The sequence below is a fragment of the Entelurus aequoreus genome, linkage group LG01 (assembly GCF_033978785.1).
Source record: "Entelurus aequoreus isolate RoL-2023_Sb linkage group LG01, RoL_Eaeq_v1.1, whole genome shotgun sequence".
Classification (NCBI taxonomy): Eukaryota; Metazoa; Chordata; class Actinopteri; order Syngnathiformes; family Syngnathidae; genus Entelurus; species Entelurus aequoreus.
In genome coordinates this window covers 68767256-68784755 of record NC_084731.1, presented here as the reverse complement: position 1 = coordinate 68784755, position 17500 = coordinate 68767256, and the positions used below count along the sequence as shown (strand labels likewise).

The 17500-nt window shown below is 40.2% G+C and overlaps 1 protein-coding gene across 1 annotated transcript in view; it reads left to right on the top strand.

Annotated features, from left to right (window-relative positions):
- Window positions 1–3137: 3137 nt before the first annotated feature.
- Window positions 3138–17500, top strand: part of LOC133656218 (polyamine-transporting ATPase 13A2-like) — a 60134-nt gene continuing 45771 nt past the window's right edge. Inside the window, 8 exon segments of the mRNA XM_062057139.1 lie at window positions 3138–3336; window positions 5578–5631; window positions 6706–6873; window positions 6945–7003; window positions 9588–9654; window positions 9724–9803; window positions 9867–9944; window positions 16856–16925. Coding sequence (XP_061913123.1) covers window positions 5629–5631; window positions 6706–6873; window positions 6945–7003; window positions 9588–9654; window positions 9724–9803; window positions 9867–9944; window positions 16856–16925 — 525 coding nt within the window. The 5' untranslated portion in view covers window positions 3138–3336; window positions 5578–5628.

The window sequence follows — 17500 nt, the reverse complement described above, 5'->3', positions numbered from 1 at the left end:
CACCACAGATTCCCAGGCACTGCTTCCTCATAGGAATACGTGTTGGTGGGATTGAGGAGGTCTTCGAAGTATTCCCTCCACAGATCCACAACATCCGCAGTCGAGGTCAGCAGAACACCATCCTCACCATACACGGTGTTGATAGTGCACTGCTTCCCCTTCCTGAGGCGGCGGATGGTGGTCCAGAATCGCTTCGAAGCCGTCCGGAAGTCGTTTTCCATGGCTTCCCCGAACTCCTCCCATGTCCGAGTTTTTGCCTCCGCGACCGCCGAAGCCGCACACCGCTTGGCCTGTCGGTTCCTGTCCGCTGCCTCAGGAGTCCTATGAGTCAAAAGAACCCGATAGGATCCCTTCTTCAGCTTGACGGCATCCCTCACCGCCGGTGTCCACCAACGGGTTCTAGGATTACCGCCACGACAGGCACCAACTACCTTGCGGCCACAGCTCCAATCATCCGCCTCGACAATAGAGGCGCGGAACATGGTCCATTCGGACTCAATGTCCAGCACCTCCCTCGTGACATGTTCAAAGTTCTTCCGGAGGTGGGAATTGAAACTCTCTCTGACAGGAGACTCTGCCAGACGTTCCCAGCAAACCCTCACAATGCGTTTGGGCCTGCCAGGTCTGTCCGGCATCTTCCCCCACCATCGCAGCCAACTCACCACCAGGTGGTGATCGGTAGAAAGCTCCACCCCTCTCTTCACCCGAGTGTCCAAAACATGAAGCCGCAAATCCGACGACACAATTACAAAGTCGATCATGGAACTGCGGCCTAGGGTGTCTTGGTGCCAAGTGCACATATGGACACCCTTATGTTTGAACATGGTGTTTGTTATGGACAATCTGTGACGGGCACAAAAGTCCAATAACAAAACACCGCTCGGGTTCAGATCCGGGCGGCCATTCTTCCCAATCACGCCTCTCCAGGTTTCACTGTCGCTGCCAACATGAGCGTTGAAGTCCCCCAGTAGAACAAGGGAATCACCCGGGGGAGCACTCTCAAGTACTCCCTCGAGTGAATCCAAAAAGGGTGGGTACTCTGAGCTGCGGTTTGGCGCTTAAGCGCAAACCACAGTCAGGACCCGTTCCCCCACCCGAAGGCGGAGAGAAGCTACCCTCTCGTCCACCGGGTTGAACTCAAACATGCAGGTTCTGAGCCGGGGGGCAACAAGAATTGCCACAGCCCGTCGCCTCTCACTGCCGGCAACGCCAGAGTGGAAGAGAGTCCAGCCCCTCTCGAGAGAACTGGTTCCAGAGCCCTTGCTGTGCGTCGAATTGAGTCCGACTATGTCTAGCCGGAACTTCTCCACCTCGCGCACTAGCTCAGGCTCCTTCCCCCCCAGCGAGGTGACGTTCCACGTCCCAAGAGCTAGCTTCTGTAGCCGAGGATCGGACCGCCAAGTGCCCTGCCTTCGGCTGCCGCCCAGCTCACATCGCACCCGACCTCTATGACCCCTGCTATGGGTGGTGAGCCCATTGGAGGGGGCCTGGCTCCAGAAGGGGGCCCCGGTGACCCGCGTCCGGGCGAGGGAAATCTGGGTCCATAGTTTTTATTTTTCATTGAGGTCTTCGAGCTGCTCTTTGTCTGATCCTCACCTAGGGATCTTGGGAGACCCTACCAGGGGGCATAAATCCCCCGGACACATAGCTCCTAGGATCATTGGGACACGCAATCTCTTCTACCACGGTAAGGTGGCAGCTCAGAGAGGAGATGTGTGTATATATATATATATATATATATATATATATATATATATATATATATATATATATATATATATATATATATATATATATATATATATATATATATATTAAGATTAAAGATTAAAGTACCAATGATTGTCACACACACACTAGATGTGGTGAAATTTGTCCTCTGCATTTGACCCATCCCCTTGGGGAGCAGTGGGCAGCAGCGGCGCCGCGCCCAGGGAATCATTTTGGTGATTTAACCCCCAACTCCAACCCTTGATGCTGAGTGCCAAGCAGGGAGGTTATGGGTCCCATTTTTATAGTCTTTGGTATGACTCGGCTGGGATTTGAACTCCAACCTACCGATCTCAGGGCGGACACTCTAACCACTAGGATATATATATATGTGTGTATATATATATATATATATATATATATATATATATGTATGTATATATATATATATATATATATATGTACATATATATATATATATACATATATATATATATATATATATATATATGTATATATATATATATATATATGTATATATATATATATGTATATATATATATATATATATATATGTATATATATATATATGTATATATATATATATATATATATGTATATATATATATATATATATATATATATATGTATATATATGTATATATATGTATGTGTGTGTATATATATATGTTTGTATGTATATATATATATATATATGTGTGTGTATATATGTGTATATGTATATATATGTATATATATATATGTGTAGACGGCGTGGCGAAGTTGGTAGAGTGGCTGTGCCAGCAATTGGAGTGTTGCTGGTTACTGGGGTTCAATTCCCACCTTCTACCTTCCTAGTCACGTCCGTTGTGTCCTTGGGCAAGACACTTCACCCTTTGCCTCTGATGGCTGCTGGTTAGCGCCTTGCATGGCAGCTCCCGCCATCAGTGTGTGAATGTGTGTGTGAATGGGTAAATGTGGAAATACTGTCAAAGCGCTTTGAGTACCTTGAAGGTAGAAAAGCGCTATACAAGTATAACCCATTTATCATTTATATGTATATATGTGTATTATATATACAGTATATAATGTTAATGTGTATATATATCTATATATATATATATATATATATATATAATATATATATATATATGTATATATATATATATATATATATATATATATATATATGTATGTATGTAAGTATGTATGTATGTATGTATGTATGTATGTATGTATGTATGTATGTGTGTGTGTATATATATATATATATATATTTATATATATATATAATTTATTTATTTATTTATTTCCCGGAAAGTGCAGGATAACATAAGGGTTAAAAACTGCAGTAAAAACATTACTCGACAATGGTTAGCATTGACGTGCCAGTGTTCGCATGCGCAATGCTGCTGCTGCCTCGGTAATGACACTTCCGGGTCAGCTGTTCTATCCCGGCTGCTCAGAGCGCAGACTTTACTTCTCGGCCGTCTTTAATTGCCAGACTTTACCTTTTTTGCAGCCTTCATTAACTGCACCTCAGTCTTTAATAGTCGCCACACATTTTCTCCTAGAAACACGAAAAACAGAACATTAGAGACCTCGAATGGCTGTTTCCAGTTGACGGTATGTTCATGTTTACCCCTCAGTGTCGGAAACTATCATTTTCGACGCTAATCTCTTTTTAAAAGTCAACCCACGACCCAATTAACACTTTGTTTACATTCCTGTGTTTATCTTTGGTGTTAATATTTTAAACGAGACGATAGTTTGTCCACTTTATTGTTTTACAGTGCCTTTACGCTCCCTGTATAGCCGTAAAAGTAACGTGTCCGTGAATGCGCTCGTCGTTCTAGTTTAGTGTATTATTATCAACAATAATGCTTGTATTTTGTCCTTATTCTTTCATTTTACTATAAATATTTAGAATATCACAAACAAATGTTTAAAACAATATTATTAAGTTTGAATTATTAAGTCAATTTTATGTCGACAGGTGGACGCAGGTATTAATCCGCGTCTGACTCGCGCATTGATACTTGGTTATGTGTCGGCTCCACACAAAAAAGGATACAAATTTTATGCAAAAATAGATTAATAAATATTCACAACACCACTGCCCTCTCCATATTTTGACGAAACAAGCATTTCTAAAATTGTAAATAAACAGTATGTATTGCATACCACTTAAATAATGTCACTTTTAACAATGTTAATATTTTTTAAAGGTGTATAAAATAATTTAAATGATGTAATTATTAAATTACAGTTAACATTTTAGCATGCTAGGATTTTTTTTTTGCTAATTATGCAGGCATAAACCTCAGCGTCAAATATTGGTTCTTGACGAATGATACCTGTTAGCATATTAACGTTACTATGCTAGTTTTTTTGTTTTTTCAAATTTTATGGGTAAAAAGACATATTTGGTGCTTGTTGCATGCTAATGTTAGCATGCTAGCACTTTAAACAGTTTTTAGACACACACCTAATGCAAACATTAGTGTGCTATTTTTTTTGTGCTAATTATGCAGGTATAAACCTTAGCGTAAAATATTTTGTTCCTTGACGAATGATACCTGTTAGCATCTTAACATTTGTATGCTAGGTTTTTTTTTTCATCAAATTTTATCGGTATAAAAATACATATTTTGCTAGTTGATGCATGCTCTCATTAGCATGCTGGGATTTTAAACACAGTTTTCAGATACACACCTGAGAGTGATATATTTTGGTGCTTGACGTAAATTACAGTTAACATTTTAGCATGCTAGCATCAGCATGCTATTTTTTTTGCTAATTATGCATGTATAAACCTCAGCGTCAAATATTTGGTTCTTTGACGAATGATACCTGTTAGCATATTAACGTTACTATGCTAGTTTTTTAGTTTTTCAAATTTTATAGGTATAAAAAGACATATTTTGGTGCTTGTTGCATGCTAATGTTAGCATGCTAGCACTTTAAACAGTTTTTAGACACAGACCTAATGCAAACATTAGCATGCTAGTTTTTTTTGTGCTAATTATGCAGGTATAAACCTCAGTGTAAAATATTTTGTTCCTTGACGAATGATACCTGTTAGCATCTTAACATTTGTATGCTAGGTTTTTGTTTTTTCAAATTTTGTCAGTATAAAAATACATATTTCGCTAGTTGATGCATGCTCTCATTAGCTTGCTGGGATTTTAAACACAGTTTTCAGATACACACCTGAGAGTGATATATTTTGGTGCTTGACGTAAATTACAGTTAACATTTTAGCATGCTAGCATCAGCATGCTATTTTGTTTTGCTAATTATGCAGTTATACACGTCAGCGTCAAATATTTTGTTCCTTGACGAATTATACCTGTTAGCATCTTAACGTTAGTATGCAAAGTTTTTTTTGTGCTAATTTTATAGTTATAACGAGACATATTTTGCTACTTGATGCATGCTAATGTCAGCATGCTAGCATTTTAAAACACAGTTTTCAGAGTGATATTTTTTAGGTGCTTGACGTAAATTACAGTTGGCATTTTAGCATGCTAACAGTTTTTAAAGCTAATTTAGCAGTTATGCACCTCAGTGCTATATAGTTTGGTATTTAATTAATGCTATTGGAATTTGCTGCAAGAATGTTGGTCTCCCAAGTTCTGAACTGATCTCGTATGGCGTCGTTCCCGGGCCGGTTTTGGCCCCAGGGCCGCCAGTTGAACAGCACCACTCTAATGTCTCATTGCCCTCATCATCTGTGGCGTGTTCCTCATGGAATGAATGCTCTACTTGTTATTTATCCTCGCATGTCAAAGCATCGTGTGTTCATATTGACCTTGTGGGCGCGTCGACATGTCTGGTGACTGTTCCTGGTGACCTGCTCCCCAGGACGTGTGCTGCAGACTGGACAGTCGGCCTGCATGAGCGCCTGGCAAACACATGGTAACCACGCCGCAGAAGTCAGACTGGACTCGCTAACAACACAGTGCATCCGGGAAGTAATCACAGCGCTTCACTTTTTCCACATTTTGTTATGTTACGGTGGAATAAATACATTTTTGTCCTCAAAATTAAAAAAAGTCCCCCTAATGACAAACATTTGACATTGACATTACGGGGTATTGTGTGTAGAATTTTGAGGACAACAATTGATTTACTTAATAAACTTTTCACGTTGTCATCATGGGGTATTGTGTGTAGAATCTTGAGGACAAAAATGGGTTTACTTAAAAAACTTTTCACATTGTCATGTGGTATTGTGTGTAGGATTTTAAAAATAAAAATGGATTTACTTAATAAACTTTTCACATTGTCATTATGGGGTATTATGTGTAGAATCTTGAGGAGAGGACAAACATTCTACACACAATGCCTCATAATGATAATGTAAAACATAAACTCTTCACATTGTCATTATGACAATGTGAAAAATTTACTTTTCACAATGTCATTATGGGGTATTGTGTGTATAATTTTGAGGACAAACATTCTACACACAATGCCCCATAATGACAATGTGAAAAATAAAGTTCACATTGTCATTATGGGGTATTGGGTGTAGAATTTTGAGGACAAACATTCTCCACACAATGCCCCATAATGACAAAGTGAAAAATAAAATTTTCACATTGTCATTATGGGGCATTGTGAGTAGAATTTTTAGGACACACATTCTACACACAATGCCCCATAATTACAATGTGAAAACTAAATTCTTCACATTGTCATTATGGGGTATTGGGTGTAGAATTTTTGAGGACAAAAATAGATTTACCTACTAAACTGTTCACATTGTCATTATGGGGTATTGTGTGTAGAATTTTGAGTACAAAAATTCTACACACAATGCCCCATAATGACAATGTGAAAAATAAACTTTTCACATTGTCATTATGGGGTATTGTGTGTAGAATTTTGAGGGCAAAAATGAATTTACTTCACCGTAGCATGAGGAAATGTGGAGAAAGTGCAGCACTGCGCTGCACACCATCACAACGTCACACTGTGCCCCACCAGGACGCTCGGGGCTACAAGCGGGTCAGATGGCGGGTGTGGTCGTGTCGCCTGATGGCCGTGCTGTCCTTGGGTTTACTCCTGGTGGTGTTTCGCTGGCGCCCTCGCCTGGCTCTCCTAGCACGCTGCTGCCCCTGTCCTCTGGCGCTAGCGGACTTCGTGTTGATACGAGTGAGAAGGATCCCATCAGCATATTCACTCACACCTTTGTTGGCGCCTAATAAGATATTTCTCTCCTTCAGGACACTTTTGGCCAGCAGCATGTGGTGGAGGTCCTGACCGAGGAGATGGAGGAGGGAAGGTCAGCCTCTTTAGTCTTCACCCCTCCCTTCAATATAACAGTGTGCTTGGTCATAAAACCATATCCATATCTATCATGATAGACACGGGATCCATATTAATCAAAACTGCGTTCGATAAAATGTTGATCACTGATGATCAGGTGACAGTATCAATTATCTAGTCAGGTTGAGTCTTTGCATGGAGTGAGAAGAGAAAGTCCATCTGAAGAAAGTGTGGATAAAAGAGGAAAAGTTTTCAAAGGGACCGTAGTCAGACCAATGTGGTCTGTAAATGATGCAAGGCAAGACCGCTAATGCCACACCACCTTAGCCGCGTTCACCCTTTAGAGCACAGCTGTAACTTCCTGCCACTAAACCTGCAGAAAATAGATCTTCTCAGGTTTCTCTATGTTTACATTTTCACATTTTGCACTATTTTCTTACACTTTATGAGGCATTTCTTACATATTCCTTCATTTTTAGAGATTATTTGTTCAATGTGCCGCATTGCCGGCAGTAAGTCGGACACGTTTCCAGTGAGGGTTGGACTCCGCCAAGGCTGCCCTTTGTCACCGATTCTGTTCATAACTTTTATGGACGGAATTTCTAGGCGCAGTCAAGGCGTTGAGGGGATCTGGTTTGGTGGCTGCAGGATTAGGTCTCTGCTTTTTGCAGATGATGTGGTCCTGATGGCTTCATCTGGCCAGGACCTTCAGCTCTCACTGGATCGGTTCGCAGCTGAGTGTGAAGCGACTGGGATGAGAATCAGCACCTCCAAGTCCGAGTCCATGGTTCTCGCCCGGAAAAAGGTGGAGTGCCATCTCCGGGTTGCGGAGGAGACCCTGCCCCAAGTGGAGGAGTTCAAGTACCTCGGAGTCTTGTTCACTAGTGAGGGAAGAGTGGATCGTGAGATCGACAGGCGGATCGGTGCGGCGTCTTCAGTAATGGGGACGCTGTATCGATCCGTTGTGGTGAAGAAGGAGCTGAGCCAGAAGGCAAAGCTCTCAATTTACCGGTCGATCTACATTCCCATCCTCATCTATGATCATGAGCTTTGGGTTATGACCGAAAGAACAAGATCACGGGTACAAGCGGCCGAAATGAGTTTCCTCCGCCGGGTGGCGGGGCTCTCCCTTAGAGATAGGGTGAGAAGCTCTGCCATCCGGGGGGAGCTCAAAGTAAAGCCACTGCTCCTCCACATCAAGAGGAGCCAGATGAGGTGGTTCGGGCATCTGGTCAGGATGCCACCCGAACGCCTCCCTAGGGAGGTGTTTAGGGCACGTCCGACCGGTAGGAGGCCATGGGGAAGACCCAGGACACGTTGGGAAGACTATGTCTCCCGGCTGGCCTGGGAACGCCTCGGGATCCCCCGGGAGGAGCTAGACGAAGTGGCTGGGGAGAGGGAAGTCTGGGCTTTCCTGCTTAGGCTGCTGCCACCCGCGACCCGACCTCGGATAAGCGGAAGAAGATGGATGGATGGATGGATGTTCAATGTGATTTTAATATTTTTTTATTACATTGTTTGTTTTCCATGCTGTGTTTCTGCCTTTATAGCTGAGGGAATATAATCAGAGGTAAAATCTAGACTGGCCTGCCTATAGTCCAGACCTGTCTCCCATTGAAAATGTGTGGCACATTGTGAAGCGTAAAATACCACAACGGAGACCCCGGACTGTTGAACAACTTAAGCTGTACATCAAACAAGAATGGGAAAGAATTCCAACTGAAAAGCTTCAAAAATTGGTCTCCTCACTTCCCAAACGTTTACAGAGTGTTGTTAAAAGGAAAGGCCATGTAACACAGTTTTTTGCAAAGTGTTGCTGCCATTAAATCCTAAGTTAATGAATATTTGCAAAAAAAGTAATTTAGATTCTCAGTTCTAACATTAAATATCTTGTCTTGAATAGCTTGTCAATTGAATATAAGTTGAAAAGGATTTGCAAATCATTGTATTCTGTTTTTATTTACCATTTACACAATGTGCCAACTTCACTGGTTTGGGGTTTTGTATATATTGTTATGAAGGTGTCTGTTACTAAATTATAAATTTACTTGCAATGTGTATATTTTTAAATATTGTTATAAAGGTGTCTGTTACTACATTATATATATATACTTGCAGTTTGTATATTTTACATATTGTTATAAAGGGGTCTGTTATTACATTGTATACGTATATACCTGTATACTTGCAGTGTGTATATTGTACATATTACATAATGTAATGAAGGTGTCTGTTACTACATTATATATATATATTTGCAGTGTGTATATTGTCCATATTACATATTGTTATGATGGTGTCTGTTACTACGTTATGTATACAGTATACTTGCAGTGTGTATATAAAACGTTGATGGAGGGTTTTGAAGTTGTTTTAGAGACTTTGAAGGCTATAATGGGGACTTCTATTAGTTGCATCGTTCAAGCGTTTTTTAATCATCTTTAAAATCCTAAAAAAAAAGAAAAGAAAAAAAGAAGTGTGTTCTTGTCTCTCATAATGATTGTGAACGACAGGCAAAATTCCAAAGAAAGTGCACTTCCTCTTTAAGTGAATATGTGAGCGTCCGTCTAAAAAAGGCCTCAAATTCCTTGTCCTTTTAGTTTGGGATTATTAGGAGATAGCGAGGACACCGACTGGAGAGACACAGTTCAGCTTTACCAGGAGAAGGTGAGGAACACATTCGGCTTTTTTTTTTCATAACAAAGAATATGATTGAGTGCGAATGTTTCGTAACAGCAAACGCTGCTTCGTTACTACCTGCTGGAAGGACTGCGCTACGTGTGGCTGGACAGGAGGGCGGATTTCTGTCGCGTCAGGTAACGTGCGAGCACTCTGAAATGCACCGAGGACTCTGCTTCATGGCTGACGTCTGACTGCAGCGTCCTCCACGAGGACTGGACCTGCCAGGACCTCCACGGCTTCCGAGACGGCTTGAGTTCCCCCCAGCAGGTCTTGAGGTGAGCACACGCCCCACACCTGCGAGCGCACACTGGGGATGGGCACCCAAAGTCGGTTCCCTAATGGCGCCGGTGCCAACGTGGTAACCAAAGTATTTGTCGGCGCTAAAATAAAAACTTGAAACATTCGTGTCAGCGATCAGACAGTAGGGGTGCTCAAAATTATTTATTCACATCCAAATATTTTTTTTTTCCGATTCTAAATTGATTCATGATTTTTGTTAGAATCGATTATATAGAAAAATATGAATCAGTGCAATTTTTTTTTTTTAAGAGTCAATTTTTGTATCGAAAATATTAAACAATGCGTCCAAACTTTTTGACTTTGGGGCTGCATTGGGCTCCAAAAATGTGGTCGGGAGCCAAATACATGTGCATATTATATTAATGTGATGGATATATAATTAATAGGCCCTGCGATGAGGTAGCGACTTGTCCAGGGTGTACCCCGCCTTCTGCCCGAATGCAGCTGAGATAGGCTCCAGCGACCCCAAAATGGACAAGCGGTAGAAAATGGATGGATGGATGTTAAAGGCCTACTGAAATGAAATTTTCTTATTTAAACGGGGATAGCAGATCCATTCTATGTGTCATACCTGATCATTTCGCGATATTGCCATATTTTTGTTGAAAGGATTTAGTAGAGAACATCGACGATAAAGTTCGCAACTTTTGGTCGCTGATAAAAAAAGCCTTGCCTGTACCGGAAGTAGCGTGACGTCACATGTTGAAGGTCTCCTCACATTTCCCCATTGTTTACACCAGCAGCGAGAGCGATTCGGACCGAGAAAGCGACGATTACCCCATTAATTTGAGCGAGGATGAAAGATTTGTGGATGAGGAACGTGAGAGTGAAGGACTAGAGTGCAGTGCAGGACTTTCTTTTTTCGCTCTGACCGTAACTTAGGTACAAGGTCTCATTGGATTCCACACTTTTTCCTTTTTGTATTGTGGATCACGGATTTGTATTTTAAACCACCTTGGATACTATATCCTCTTGAAAATGAGAGTCGAGAACGCGAAATGGACATTCACAGTGACCTTTATCCCCACGACAATACATCGGTGAAGCACTTTAGCTACGGAGCTAACGTGATAGCATCGGGCTTAACTGCAGATAGAAACAAAAGAAATAAGCCCCTTACTGGAAGGATAGACAGAAGATCAACAATGCTATTAAACCCTGGACTTGTGACTACACGGTTAATGCTTTCCAGCCTGGCGAAGCTTAACAATGCTGTTGCTAACGACGCCATTTAAGCTAACTTAGCTACGGGACCTCACAGAGCTATGCTAAAAACATTAGCTATCCACCTACGCAAGCCCTCATCTGATCAACACCCGTGCTCACCTGCGTTCCAGCGATCGACGGCGCGACGAGCTTTTTGTATTGGGATACAATGTGTCCCAATTCTTCCGCTTCAACCATTGACGTCACGCGCAAAACGTCATCATATCTAGACGTTTTCAACTGGAAGTTTCCCGGGAAATTCAAAATTGCACTTTATAAGTTAACCCGGCCGTATTGGCATGTGTTGCAATGTTAAGATTTCATCAATGATATATAATCTATCAGACTGCGTGGTCGGTAGTAGTGGGTTTCAGTAGGCCTTTAAGAGTATGTGAACATTTCGACTCTGACGACCTCCTCAAATGCAAACATGGATAAGTGTGGAGAGGTGTCATTTTTTATTATTTCTATGGTGTTCAGTGATCTGGTTGTGTTGACTTTTATGTTAGTTGCATTTTTCTATTTGTACCATGACTATGGAAGGTTGTGTCAGATAAGTAAACGCTGTGTCATCATTTCAAAGTACTTTCAAGGGTCTGTTTACTCACATTGTCTACAAAATGTCAGCAAATTTGTAGCAGAATCATGGACCACCTGGTATGTTAGATTAATTTGAAAGTACTCTGGTGTGATGAGTTTCTCTGGCCAAATTGGAGAGAGTAAATTCAAATTATTTAAAACTGGAGCTCTTATTGGTCTTTCTGAACAATAATTGTTTTATTACAAAAATCTATTTCCATATATGATTTTAAATTTGTATCATATTTGACAGAGGTCACAATATATATTTTTATGTTATTTTTATAACAAACCAAAACATGATGCAATACACAAAAATATCCATCTTATTTCCTAACATAAAAATAACATTCGTCATCATCTACCCCCCGCCCCCCAGTTCCTCCAAATCACTTGAATTCACTTTTTTTTTTATCATTTTCAAAGCATCTTCAAAGTTGTAACTATTTGCCATCTAAAATAAAAACTACAAAAAGTCAAAATCATTATTTTTATTTATTTATTTTTTTCTCATAAAAATCAGAAAGCTTGAATTCATTATCACACGACACACCGAGTGATCACCACAAAATAAAACATCAAATTGTGTATGTATAATTACCTGTAAATATTCCATATTGTGTAATGTAAAGATTTATTTGAAACAAATAAAAAGACTGTATGTCGCTCTGTTATTTATAATGCATGAGATATAACAAAATGCCAATTGACTAATTTAGTTACATTACCTTATATACCTGCTGTATCAAATTTGATACACACATTTTCAACACAGTTTTACTATTAAATATATTATGAAATATTACGTAAGTTCACATTGCATCAAATTAAATCAAACTTTATTTATAAAGTGCTTTTCATACAATAAAGAAAGGCAATGCAAAGTGCTATACAAACATAAAAACAATAACCGGATGACCCAGATCCCCTATTATCACACGCACGCACGCACACAAATACACACAGATGCAGCTATATGAACAAATGAATGCATGGCTGAGTACAGAGGAAACACTATCAAATGATTAACTGTTCTTTATTTTTTTAATCTTATCCCTTTCAAATTGAGCAAGGTTTCTCTTCCAAAAAATCTTGATACAATACAAACAATTACAAAAAAAAAGGAAAATGATTTTTACCTTTTTGGCAAATATTTGTGGCATTTTTTTAACACTCATATTGAGTGACAAAATAGACCAAACTTAGTGAATGGCAAAAAGAATCACGCTGATGCAAGATCAAGGTAGATTTATTTATTTAGCACATCTTTAAAACAGACTACTGCACCAAAGTGCTGTACAGATTAGAACAGAAAAGTATTAAAATAATAATCAAACTAACAATAAGCACAAAACATTCTATATATAAAACACAGTTGAAATGTATACAAATTCTGCAAATAAAAGCGGAAAAGATAAAAAACAATATTAAAAAATAATATAAATCACAATACAAAACATTCAATGTATAAATCCCAGTTAAAAATGGATTAAAAAAAAATGTATATAAAAATGTCAGAACTACACTGAGAAGTGGCGACCAACTCATGACTGGCCGTGCCCGTGTGTACAGGAAGTGATGTCATCAAAATTTCTAGCTTCCAGCTGCACACACAAATGAATGAACAAAGCGTTCGTACGCAGAGGCATGGTTCGCACACAAAGGCATACTTGGCGCCACGTAAAGGTCGCGAATAGAGGCGTTTGTTCTGTTTGTATTTGTTTATTTGAAGGACAATATGCAGTTACATTAAAAAGATGGCGGCCCCGGATTTAGCACCATGCTAATTTCCATCTGTACTTCTTTCATGGCGCATTTAACATCCACAATCAAAATTACACAGGATTACACAACAAAAATGCATTATTGCAAATCGCAAATTACATAATGAAAAGCAATTTTAAAATACAAGTACAATACATAGAGTGTATGTGAGTTTGAGGTTCCCCGATACTTCACTCTTAATTTACATTACGAAAGTGATGTGTGTCTCTGGTCTTGTCACCCTCTCCTGGGCAGAAGGGCGACACGGCAGTGCGACTGGATCAAAAGAGACAAACAAAAAGTTGCTTTTTTACAAGTGAGCATCATTATACAGGTCTGCAGTACCTGGAGGAGGTCAAGTCAAAAAATGAGGCACTCCTAGGAGATGTTCATGTTTAAGTGACCGGAAATATACTCGATATATCGCGGGTTTGTCTCTGTGTGATATAGAAAATGACTATATTGTGATATTCAAGTATATGTTCTCACGCAGTTGCTTTTAGCTGCGGGCATTACACTACATGCGTTTCTCACTCTTTCTTGTCTCTCCTTCTCACAGAGACATAAAACAAGCGCACCTTCTTACATACTCACATACTGTCGCGCGTGCAACGTTACACGCCCTCGCGGAGCATAGAGGTAGCGGCATGGGTAACGTTAGCTGTGGTGCTAGCGGAGCGGTGCGAATCTGGTAACAAATGAAAGAAGAAGAATTAATTCCAAGAAAAACAGCATGGGGTCTATTGTCTGGAAGGTGGTTTGACAAAAAGTAGCAGCACTGCTAATTTGTAGCATCCTTTGAAAAGTCACCCGCTAGAGAATAAGGAGTGCTTGAAACTCCGCATGTCAACATCTCCGTTCGGTGCCACACCCACAAAATGCCGAAGCAACCATTCCTAGATCAACACTGTATGAAAAAAATAGTCAACAGAAGGAGATAACGTCCCAGTAACCTACCACATAGCGAAGGACATACACTATTTGATTTCCTATTAGGCAGCTATTTTTATTTGACAGTTATTGAAATATCTTGTGTGACCTCATGCACAAAAGTGCACTCTATTTGTTTTAAAATATTGCAATGGCATTCTGTACAAAAAGTGCACTTTAATTTAGTGTTGTTTTGATTTGTCATCTTAGTGACATCATGCACAAAAGTGCAATAATAGCTTGTTTTAAAATGTGAAGTGAAGTGAAGTGAATTACATTTATATAGCGCTTTTTCTCAAGTGACTCAAAGCGCTTTACATAGAGATACCCAATATCTAAGTTACATTCAAACCAGGAGTGGGTGGCACTGGGAGCAGGTGGGTAAAGTGTCTTGCCCAAGGACACAACGGCAGTGACTAGGATGGCGGAAGCGGGGATCGAACCTGCAACCCTCAAGTTGCTGGCACGGCCGCTCTACCAACCGAGCTATACCGCTCGGTTGGTATTGTCTCTGACAATCTTGCACTTTCTGTTTTGGAAATGACATGAATGTTTGTGCCACTGCTTAATAACTGTTTAATAAATACAGTTTTGGTAAATTGACTAAGTTGGGATTTCCCTCTCTGCATGAAAGTTTAAAATTAGCATATATTAATGCAGTATGAACAAGAATGTTTTAATGTAGACACATGGAATCATCATACTGGTGTGATTATATGCATCAGGTGTTAATTCAAGGCTAAGGCAAAATATCGAGGTATATATTGTGTATCGTGACATGGCCTAAAAATATCGAGATATTAATAAAAGGCCATATCGCCCATCCTTACCGAAAAACAACCTTTATATGTTGTAACTTAAAAGTTGATGTGAAGATAGACATAGTCTCTCCTCCAGGATAGAGCTATCACTTTTGCATTCCGAAGTCAGAATTTATTGCCTCTTCTTGTGAGAGAGTTAACCCAGTCTACATGCGAATGTCCAACTAAGGCAGGGGTCGGCAACCTTTACCACTCAAAGAGCCATTTTGGCAAGTTTCACAAATTAAAAAAAGTAATGGGAGCCACAAAAAAAAATTTAAAATGAAAAACACTGCATACAAAGCTTAAATGCTTTGTGCTATGTTAACCAGGGGTCTCCGACACACGCACCGGCACACACTTTAGTGTGGAAATTTGATGTTAGTGCAGCCCGCGAGTTTTGAACTAATGGCGCTTGATAGCGTCATACTTGCCAACCCTCTCACTTTTCCCGGGAGACTCCCGAATATCAGAGCGTGATGACACTGCATTTGGCGCCCTCTACAGTCTGCCCTAACAGTGTACCTGCTCGACCACACGTAGAATGCAATTTCAGCTTGCTCACGTAAGTGACAGCAAGGCGTACTAACTCAGCAGCCACACATCTTACACTGACGGTACCAATGCCCAGAATCCCATGCAGCCCTAACTCTTCCGCTCAACCAACGCACGGAGAGGGGGGGGTTGATGTGTGGGGGGATTTGGTGGTAGCGGGGGTGTATAATGTAGACCGGAAGAGTTAGGGCTGCATGGGATTCTGGGTAATGGTTGTGTTGTGTTTATGTTGTGTTACGGTGGGATGTTCTCCAGAAATGTGTTTTTCATTCTTTTTTGGTGTGGGTTCACAGTGTGGCGCATATTTGTAACGTAACAATGTTAAAGTTGTTTGATACGGCTACCGTCAGTGTAAGCTGTGTGGCTGATGAGTAAGTATGCTTTGCTGTCTCCTGTGTGTGCAAGTAATAACAACATGCAACATGTGGCTGGACTGGCACACTGTATGTAAATGCTATAGAGGACAATTACTGCAGTGCAATTAGGGCACGCCCTTTATTTAGTAATTAGAGTGTAAATAGGATTATTTTTTCCCTGGGAGTAATTTATGAGAGACACTGACATCCATAAATCTCCTGGGAAAATCGGGGGGGTCGGCATGTATGTAGCTGAGCCGCATCAGAGTGGTCAAGGAGCCGCATGCGGCTCCGGAGCCGCGGGTTGCCGACCCCTGAACTAAGGCCTCTTAATTTATTATGGGTTCAACCATTATTTACTTAAACTTGGTGGTTCGCTTTCTCCAAGTTGAATATAAACATTCATCATATGTAGAACATAATGAGTTAATTAATTCACTTAAAAAGTATTCAAATTCCAATTCAGTTCAACTTGCAAGTCACACAATAAAAATGCATTGTTTTGTAACAAGATTTTTATGCTTTTAATTTTTTTTAGCAGTGTTTCAGACGTACCAATTTGTTAGCGGTATCAGTAAAGATGTTAACGACAGCCATCCAACAATTGACACTGATCTACATTGAAAACTCTGATTTAAAAACTGTATTTGTGTCCTACTGTCCATGCACAACCATCAAGTCCACATGTGTTTATAGGAGACAAGTCTACGGACCCAATCTGATTGATGTTCCTGTCAAGTCTTACTTCACACTACTGACCGAGGAGGTGAGACGGATGTTCATTTATATTTTACACCTCACTAGGGCTGCATGATTGGTCCTCTTCAAGGGTTTAATTAGTGCGATAAATAACCACAAGAGTTTAAAAAAAATTGTTCCTGACATGTCAGAATAGTTGTCTCTCGCTTCAAACAGGGACAAAGAGGTTTCACTCTGAGCGTTTATCTAACAGTAGCATTAAATGCACGCAGTGAGCCCTCTTTTCTGTCATTCACAATCTTTATCTCAGTGGGGAAGAGCAAGATATGTAGCTTATACAAACACACACACACACACACAGAGAGCCACGCAACTCGCTAATGAGAAGTTCCACAAAGTAACACAAATCAGGAAGGAAAATATGATTATAAATAAGGGCAATATGAGCCCATCAACACGGAAGAACGAGCGAGAATACCCTGATCACGTGAATGGTAACAAAAAAATATATGTATGTGCGTGCGTGCGTGCGTGCGTGCGTGTGTGTGTATATATATATATATATATACACAGTATGTGTGCGTGTATATATATATGTATGTATATATATATATATGTGTGTGTATGTATATATGTGTATAT